General features: G+C 45.7%; 1 protein-coding gene across 1 annotated transcript; it reads right to left on the bottom strand.

Moving 5' to 3' along the window:
* Window positions 1–3,100: 3,100 nt before the first annotated feature.
* LOC147980502 (uncharacterized) lies at window positions 3,101–4,114 on the bottom strand. The gene has a single exon (XM_087515639.1). It carries the CDS (start codon window positions 4,112–4,114, stop codon window positions 3,101–3,103), a length of 1,014 nt encoding a protein of 337 aa, XP_087371765.1.
* Between the last annotated feature and the right edge of the window lie 4,741 nt (window positions 4,115–8,855).

Below are 8,855 nucleotides of genomic sequence, written 5' to 3'. Positions count from 1 at the left end.
GCGCTCCCAGCAGATTGTCTGGTGCCTCTAGATGGACAGAGGTCACCGCCACATGCGTCTTGCCCCTTTTGGAAGGAGGCCGCCTGCCTGAGTCTGGAACCACTGGAGGTTCCGGCACAGTGTTCGGCTGAGGGCCGAACTCGGAGCCCTCGGGAGCCTTACTCCCTCTACTCCCGGAGTCTGGAAGGTCGCCTTGAGGCGCCTCCGGGATTGTCTCCCCTCGACCCAATGCCTCTTGAGACAATACCTCGGCATTGTCCGTAGGGCAAGGAGAGGTGGCGGTCGGAAGTGGATCACTATCCATATCCGACGAGTCCAAGGAGCCGCCCGACGAAGATATGTCGATACGGGCTTGGGGTGGTCTGCATAATTATATTCGGCATTAGGAGAAGCAGTGCGAAAAAGGTATGCTATGAGTTACTTTGGCATCCGAATACTTACTACTTCGCTAGGGGCTTGGACCTGAGCAGCCACTCGTCTTCGCCTTCGGCGGTGGTGGTGTAGTCCGGATGGAGGGTCCTCCCCTTCTTGGACCCTTCGCCCCCCCCCCCCCCCGGTCGGGGCGGCCTTCCTTTTCTTGTCTCCCCTGACTGAAGGGGGAGCATCTTCATCTTCTTCCTCGTCTTCGGGGGAGGAGTGCGTCGCGGAGTTATCGGATGATGAGTCCGATATCACCTGGCGGTGGGAACTCTTTCGGGTTCCCTTGGCCCTCTTCTTAGTCTTCTCCGGCACCTTGTAAGGAGCCGGAGTCAGCATCTCCGTCAGGAGAGTGTCCGCAGTGTCTTCGGGCAGAGGGGCCGGACAGTCGATCTTCTCCGATGCCCCCACCCAGTCCTGTCAAAGGCATGGGAGCTCAGACCCCACGCGTGGTTAAGCTATGGGAAGTAAAAATCCTACCAGATGTACAAAACTTACCGGATTCGCAGGGCGCTTAGCCCGCGGTCCTCGGTGAGAGAGGGAGGGACCTCGGCACCCTTGAACAGCATCCTCCAGACATCCTTGTGCGTCGTGTCGAAGAGCTCGCTCAGAGTCTGGTGTTGGGCCGGGTCGAACTCCCACAAGTTGAAATCCCGTTGTTGACACGGGAGGATCTGGCGGAAGAGCATGACCTGGACTATGTTGACAAGCTTGAGCTTCTTGCTTGCCATATTCCGGATACATTTCTGGAGTCCGTCCAGCTCCACCGATGAACCCCAGGATAGGCCCTTCTCTTTCCAGGAGGTGAGCCGCGTGGGGATTTCGGATCGAAACTCGAGGGCCGCCACCCAGTTGGTGTCGCGCGGCTCAGTGATGTAGAACCACGCCGATTGCCACCCCTTTATGGTCTCCACGAAGGAGCCTTCAAGCCTTATAACATTGGGCACCTTGCCCACCATGGCTCCGCCGCATTCTGCTTGTTGGCCTCCCACCACCTTCGGCCTGATATTGAAGGTCTTCCGCCACAGGCCGAAGTGGGGCTGGATGCGGAGGAAAGCCTCACACACGACGATGAACGCCGAAATGTTGAGGATGAAGTTCGGGGCTAGATCATGAAAGTCCAGCCCATAGTAGAACATAAGACCACAGACGAATGGATGGAGGGGAAACCCCAGTCCGTGGAGGAAGTGGTGGAGGAATACTACCCTCTCGTGAGGTTCCGGGGTGGGGATGATCTTCCCCGCAGCAGGCAGCCGATGCGCGATATTCGCGGATAAGTATCCGGCTCCGCGCAGCTTTTTGATGCGTCCCTCCGTGACGGAGGAAGCCATCCACTTGCCTCCCGCTCCGGACATGTTTGGAGGAGGTTGAGGAGAAGGATGTGGACTTGGGCGTTGGAGCTCGAGTGCGCGAGAATGGATGAGCAAGGAGGAAGAAGGCGTGGGTAGAAAAAGGATAAACCGTATCCCTTAATAAGGGCGGTCGAAACTATGTGCCCCCACTAGCCTGGTAAAACTCACTTATCCTCCAAGCACCGTAATTGATGGCGCGGTTGGGTTACCTACGCCCGTATTGATGAGAATCCCGTAATAAGGGGGACACGATCTCTGCTTTAACAAGACGTGTCAAGAAACTGCCTCGCATTATGTGCGGGGCTAGCTAAAGAAAAATGGTTCGAATAATCACCGAGCCATGGCATGATGTCATGTTGCCAAAATGTGTCAGCAGATTAGATTTGTGGAAATATTATTCTCTCTACGATGGTATGTGGAACTTATTTTGCATGGTCAGACACTACCTTTTTATTCGAACTCTTCTGTGGTGTATCCGGAGGAGGAACCCGCCTTGCAATGCCGAAGACAACACTGCGCGCCGGACTCATCGTCATTGAAGCCTGGTTCAGGGGCTACTGAGGGAGTCCTGGATTAGGGGGTCTCCGGACAGCCGGACTATATCCATTGACCGGACTGTTGGACTATGAAGATACAAGATTGAAGACTTCGTCTCGTGTCCGGATGGGACTGTACTTGGCGTGAAAGGCAAGCTAGGTAGTACGGATATGGAGATCTCCTCCTTTGTAACCGACCTTGTGTAACCCTAACCCCTTCCGGTGTCTATAAAAACCGGAGGGTTTTCGTCTGTAGGACAACATACAATCATACCATAGGCTAGCTTCTAGGGTTTAGCCTCTCTGATCTCGTGGTAGATCAACTCTTGTAATACTCATATCATCAAGAATAAATCAAGCAGGACGTAGGGTTTTACCTCCATCAAGAGGGCCCAAACCTGGGTAAAACATCGTGTCCCCTGCCTCCTGTTACCATCCGCCTTAGATGCACAGTTCGGGACCCCCTACCCGAGATCCGCCGGTTTTGACACCGACAGTGTATGACATAATTGTGTCAACACCAGCTCTAGGGTTAGATCTGACTGTATCCTCACAAACCTTAGCAACCCAACTGACTGTCACCTTTGTGTTCTCTCCACTTGCTCCACAAGTGTGATCCAGGTTCATCTTCTTGATACTGAAAGTTGCCTCATGAGCTATCCTAGAGGCAACTATGTAAAACTCACAACCATGTTTTCTCTTAGAGCACCAAGCAATAACCATAGTTGGTTCATTTCTGTGATACTCAAAATTCCTAAGAGTCCTCACATGAAAATTTCTAAGTGCTTCTCTAAACTAAACTACATTTTCAAAGCACAAATGCATTGAAAACTGCTCATGTGCATCAGGCCTGGATGGATCATACCATCTCCTCTCCTTCTTTTGCTTCTTCCTACTCTTGCTTCCAGATGGCAGCCTTGGAACATCTTCTTCATCACTTAGGCCAAAATCACCTGGAAAATAGTACTCATCAGCTTCAGGGACATAATCTTCAAACTTGATGTGCTCTGGCTGACTGTGAGACTTGCTAGTTGGGCCAGGTTTTCTAACTGGCTTAAGCTTTTTGACTCCTTTTGTAGTTACAGCAGCAGGATCCTCTACTTGTTCATCTTCAGAAACAATTTGTTCTTCCTGCCAAAACTCAGAAGGTTCTGAGTTAGCTCCACAGAAGTGCTCTGCAGTATCAGTGTCAGCCTCATCTTCACCCCTACACCAAGCTTTGTAAGAAATTTTCTGACCTCTGTAATCACCCCTAAAGAACTCAAAATCTGAACAGGATTTGTCATCTTCAACTTCGTCTTCTTTGTCTGGTACTTCTTCTTCTTCTTCATCTGCTTCTTCTTCTTCATCTGCTTCTTCTTCTACATCTTGTTCTTCCACAACTGTTTTCCCCTTGTTCAAATTGCAACTTTGTTGTGTGTTTAGGTAGGGCTCATCAGGGGTTACAGCTGGCAAACTAGCATTAAAGGCATGGTACAGAACACCTTCTTGTGAAAGTCTGTAAACAACAGGTTCACCAACATGATCAATGGGGATCTGTTCCTCAAGCATGATGTGATCCATATTAACATCTGCTGGGCTTGGATCAATAGCTTTTCTGATAGTGATGTTCAGTACCTTCTTATCAACACATAAGTCAAGCATTTCCTCTAATGCCTCCTCACTATCCAGGACCTCCACCCCCTCCAAACCCTTTCCCTCTTCCTTTACATAAGTCAGAAAAGCATCCATTCCATAGCGCTCCAACTCAACCAATGCTAATATGGTCAGATAACTGATATCTAAAGAAACTGAATACTTTCTCTCCATATTATATGTCCCTTGAAAATGTAGCCTCATGTCCCAAATCTCATCATCTAAGCTGTAGGATTAAATTGACAAACAATTATTTTTCAAGTCAATGAAACTTAAAACAATGACCAAATGCACTGAACATTACTGAACTTTCTTCTGATTACAGTGAATGCACTGACCAAATGCACTTTCTTCTACAGTGACATAACCAATAAAATGCAGTACCATGCTAAGAACAAACAAGTACTAACCCTAGTTCAAATTTGAACTAAACGTATAAATGGCCTAGAAATTTCTTACCTCACTCCACCAAAGGACGACGCCCAACTGTGGCCGCCATCTGGATATGTGTGGATGCACTTCGCCACTTCCCTAGCCATGCGGACTGCTGGATATGAGCTCGCCGGATCTACCTGAGCCGCGGGCGGTGATGGCTGCTGCGACCGTTGCGCCGGGAAGCTCGAGCTGCCTACCCATTTGTCCACCTGTGAATGTCCACCACCCTCCTGGTCGGTGACGCCTGTTTTTGATAGAAAGACTGTAAGGGAACCCCCTGCAGTATAATTCATGCAACAAACCCAAATTACAAGTACCAAGCCTTGAACCTGGGTGGGTGGGAAGGCATCAGCCCCTTCCCACCACTTCGGTGACGCCTTGGCTCAATAGCTCGCCGCCGACGGCATTTGGCTGCGTCGCCGCCATCGCCCACCTAGGTCACTACGGGGGAGATGAGTGGGAGAGGAGGGCGAGACTGAGAGAGAGTGTGGCCCGACCGGCTCCTTTGGTTCCGACCGGACCGGTCGGGCTAACGGCCGTCAACAGCTGTGCCGTGAGCACGCGTGGCCAGGTGGCTGCTACCTCTTGAGCATGCGTTGGTTTTCGCTTGAAGAGGAAAGGGTGATGCAGAAAAGTAGCGTAAGTATTTCCCTCGGTTTTGAGAACCAAGATATCAATCCAGTAGGAGACAACGCACAAGTCACCTAGTACCTGCACAAACAATCAAGAACCTTGCAACCAACGTGATAAAGGGGTTGTCAATCCCTTCATGGTCACTCGCAAAATTGAGATCTGATAGAGATAGTAAAGGAAATATTTTTGGTATTTTTGTTGTATAGATTGGAAAGTAAAGATTGCAAAATAGTAAACGAGATGCGATGTAAATAAAATAGATGCAATATAATAATAAAGATACGCGGGGGCCATAGATTTCACTAGTGGCTTCTCTCAAGATAGCATGTATTACGGTGGGTGAACAAATTATTGCCGAGCAATTAATAGAAAAGCGCATAGTTATGAAGATATCTAAGTTAATGATCATGAATATAGACATCACGTTCGTGTCAAGTGGACCGAAACGATTCTGCATCTACTACTATTACTCCACACATCGACCGTTATCCAGCATGCTTCTAGAGTATTAAGTTCATAAGAACAGAGTAACACATTAGGCAAGATGACATGATGTAGAGGGATAAACTCAAACAATATGATATAAACCCATCTTTTTATCCTCGATGGCAACAATACAATACGTGTCTTGTTTCCCCTACTGTCATTGGGAAAGGACTCCGCAAGATTGAACCCAAAGCTAAGCACTTCTCCCATTGCAAGAAAGATCAATCTAGTAGGCCAAACTAAATCGATAATTCGAAGAGACTTGCAAAGATATCAAATCATGCATATAAGAATTCAGAGAAGAACCAAATAATATTCATAGATAATCTTGTTCATAAACCCACAATTCATCGGATCTCGGCAAACACACCGCAAAAGAGTATTACATTGAATAGATCTCCAAGAACATCGAGGAGAACTTTGTATTGAGAATCAAAGACAGAGAAGAAGCCATCTAGCTAATAACTATGGACCCAGAGGTCTGTGGTAAACTACTCATGCTTCCTCGGAGAGGCTATGGTGTTGATGTAGAAGCCCTCCGTGACCGATTCCCCCTCTGGTAGATCGCCGGAAAAGGCCCCAAGATGGGATCTCACGGGTACAGAAGGTTGCGGCGGTGGAAAAGTGGTTTCGTGGCTCTCTGCGACGCATCTAGGGTATAAGAGTATATATAGGCAAAAGAAGTACGTCGGTGGAGCTACGAGGGGTCCACGAGGGTGGGGACGCACCTACCCCCCTGGGCGCGCCCTCCTGCCTTGTGGCCGCCTCGCGGAGTTCCAGACTTCGACTCCGAGTCTTCTGGATTGCTTTCGGTCCAAGAAAGATCATCGCGAAGGTTTCATTCCGTTTGGATTCTGTTTGGTATTCCTTTTATGCAAAACTCTAAAATAGGCAAAAAAACCAGAAACTGGCACTGGGCCTCCGGTTAATAGTTAGTCCCAAAAATAATATAAAATAGCATATTAAAGCCCATTAAACATCCAAAACAGATAATATAATAGCATGGAACAATAAAAAATTATAGATACGTTGGAGACGTATCAAGCATCCACAAGCTTAATTCCTGCTCGTCCTCGAGTAGGTAAATGATAAAAACAGAATTTTTGATGCGGAATGCTACCTAACATAATTATCAATGTAATTTTCTTTACCGTGGCATGAATGTTCAAATCTGAAAGATTCAAGACAAAAGTTTAATATTGACATAAAAATAATAATACTTCAAGCATACTAACAAAGTAATCATGCCTTCTCAAAATAACATGGCCGAAGAAAGTTCCTCCCAACAAAATCATATACTTTGGCTATGCTCCATCTTCGTCACACAAAATATTCAGATCATGCACAACCCCGATGACAAGCCAAGCAATTGTTTCATACTTTAGTATTCTCAAACCTTTTCAACTTTCACGCAATACATGAGCGTGAGCCATGGACATAGCAATATACGTGGAATAGAATGGTGGTTGTGGAGAAGACAAAAAGGAGGAAGATGGTCTCACATCAACTAGGCGTATTAATGGGCTATGGAGATTCCCATCAATAGATATCAATGTGAGTGAGTAGGGATTGCCATGCAACGGATGCACTAGAGCTATAAATCTATGAAATCTCAACAAAAGAAACTAAGTGGGTGTGCATCCAACTTCCTTGCTCATGAAGACCTAGGGCATTTTGAGGAAGCCCATTATTGGAATATACAAGCCAAGTTCTATAACGAAAATTCCCACTAGTATATGAAAGTGACAAAATAAGAGACTCTCTATCATGAAGATCATGGTGCTACTTTGAAGCACAAACGTGGAAAAAGGATAGTAGCATTGTCCCTTCTCTCTTTCTCTCTCTCTCTCTCTATCTATCTATCTCTCTCCCTCTCTCTCTCTTTTGTTTGGCTTCTTTGGCCTCCTTTTTTTTCATTGGCTTCTTTGGCCTCTTTTTTTCCTCACACGGGGCAATGCTCTAATAATGGTGATCATCACACTTCTATTTATTTACCTCAAGGACTACAACTCGATACTTAGAACAAAATATGACTCTATATGAATGCCTCCAGCGGTGTACCGAGATGTGCAATGAATCAAGAGTGACATGTATGAAAAAATTATGAATGGTGGCTTTGCCACAAATACGATATCAACTACATGATCATGCAAGGCAATATGACAATGATGGAGCATGTCATAATAAATGAAACGGTGGAAAGTTGCATGGCAATATATCTCGGAATGGCTATAGAAATGCCATAATAGGTAGGTATGGTGGCTGTTTTGAGGAAGATAAATGACGGGTTTATGGTACCGGCGAAAGTTGCGCGGTACTACAGAGGCTAGCAACGGTGGAAGGGTGAGAGTGCGTATAATCCATGGACTCAACATTAGTCATAAAGAACTCACATACTTATTGCAAAAATCTACAAGTCATCAAAACCAAGCACTATGTGCATGCTCCTAGGGGGATATATTGGTAGGAAAAGACCATCGCTCGTCCCCGTCTGCCACTCATAAGGATGACAATCAAAGAAATACCTCATGCTTCAAATTTGTTACACAACGGTTACCATACATGCATGCTACGGGACTTGCAAACCTCAACACAAGTATTTCTCAAATTCACAACTAATCAACTAGCATGACTCTAATATCACCATCCTCATGTCTCAAAACAATCATCAAGCATCAAACTTCTCATAGTATTCAACACACTTTATATGAAAGTTTTTATTATACCCATCTTGGATGCCCATCATATTAGGACTAGTTTTATAGCCAAAGCAAATTACCATGATGTTCTAAAAGACTCTCAAAATAATATAAATGAAGCATGAGAGATCAATAATTTCTATAAAATAAAACCACCACCGTGCTCTAAAAAGATATAAGTGAAGCACTAGAGCAAAATTATCTAGCTCAAAAGATATAAGTGAAGCACATAGAGTATTCTAATAAATTCCGATTCATGCGTGTCTCTCCCAAAAGGTGTGTACAACAAGGATGATTGTGGTAAACTAAAAAGCAAAGACTCAAATCTTACAAGACGCTCCAAGCAAAACACATATCATGTGGTGAATAAAAAGATAGCCTCAAGTAAAGTTACCGATAGATAATGACAAAAGAGTAGATGCCTTCCGAGGCATCCCCAAGCTTAGGCTTTTGGTTGTCCTTGAATTTTACCTTGAGGTGACTTTGGTATCCCCAAGCTTAGGCTCTTGCCACTCCTTATTACAAAATCCATCAAATCTTTACCCAAAAACTTGAAAACTTCACAACACAAAACTTCAACAAAAAATCTCATGAGCTCCGTTAGTATAAGAAAATAGAACACCACTTTAAGGTACTGTAATGAACTCATTCTTTATTTGTAT

Source organism: Triticum urartu, chromosome 3A, assembly GCF_056163025.1.
Source record: "Triticum urartu cultivar PI428250 chromosome 3A, HENAU_Tu73, whole genome shotgun sequence".
Classification (NCBI taxonomy): Eukaryota; Viridiplantae; Streptophyta; class Magnoliopsida; order Poales; family Poaceae; genus Triticum; species Triticum urartu.
This window is presented reverse-complemented; position numbering and strand designations above follow the sequence as displayed.

Excerpts from the sequence above, each read along its gene's own strand:
- LOC147980502 (XM_087515639.1), bottom strand. The coding sequence starts at position 4,114 with ATGGAGAGAAAGTATTCAGTTTCTTTAGATATCAGTTATCTGACCATA.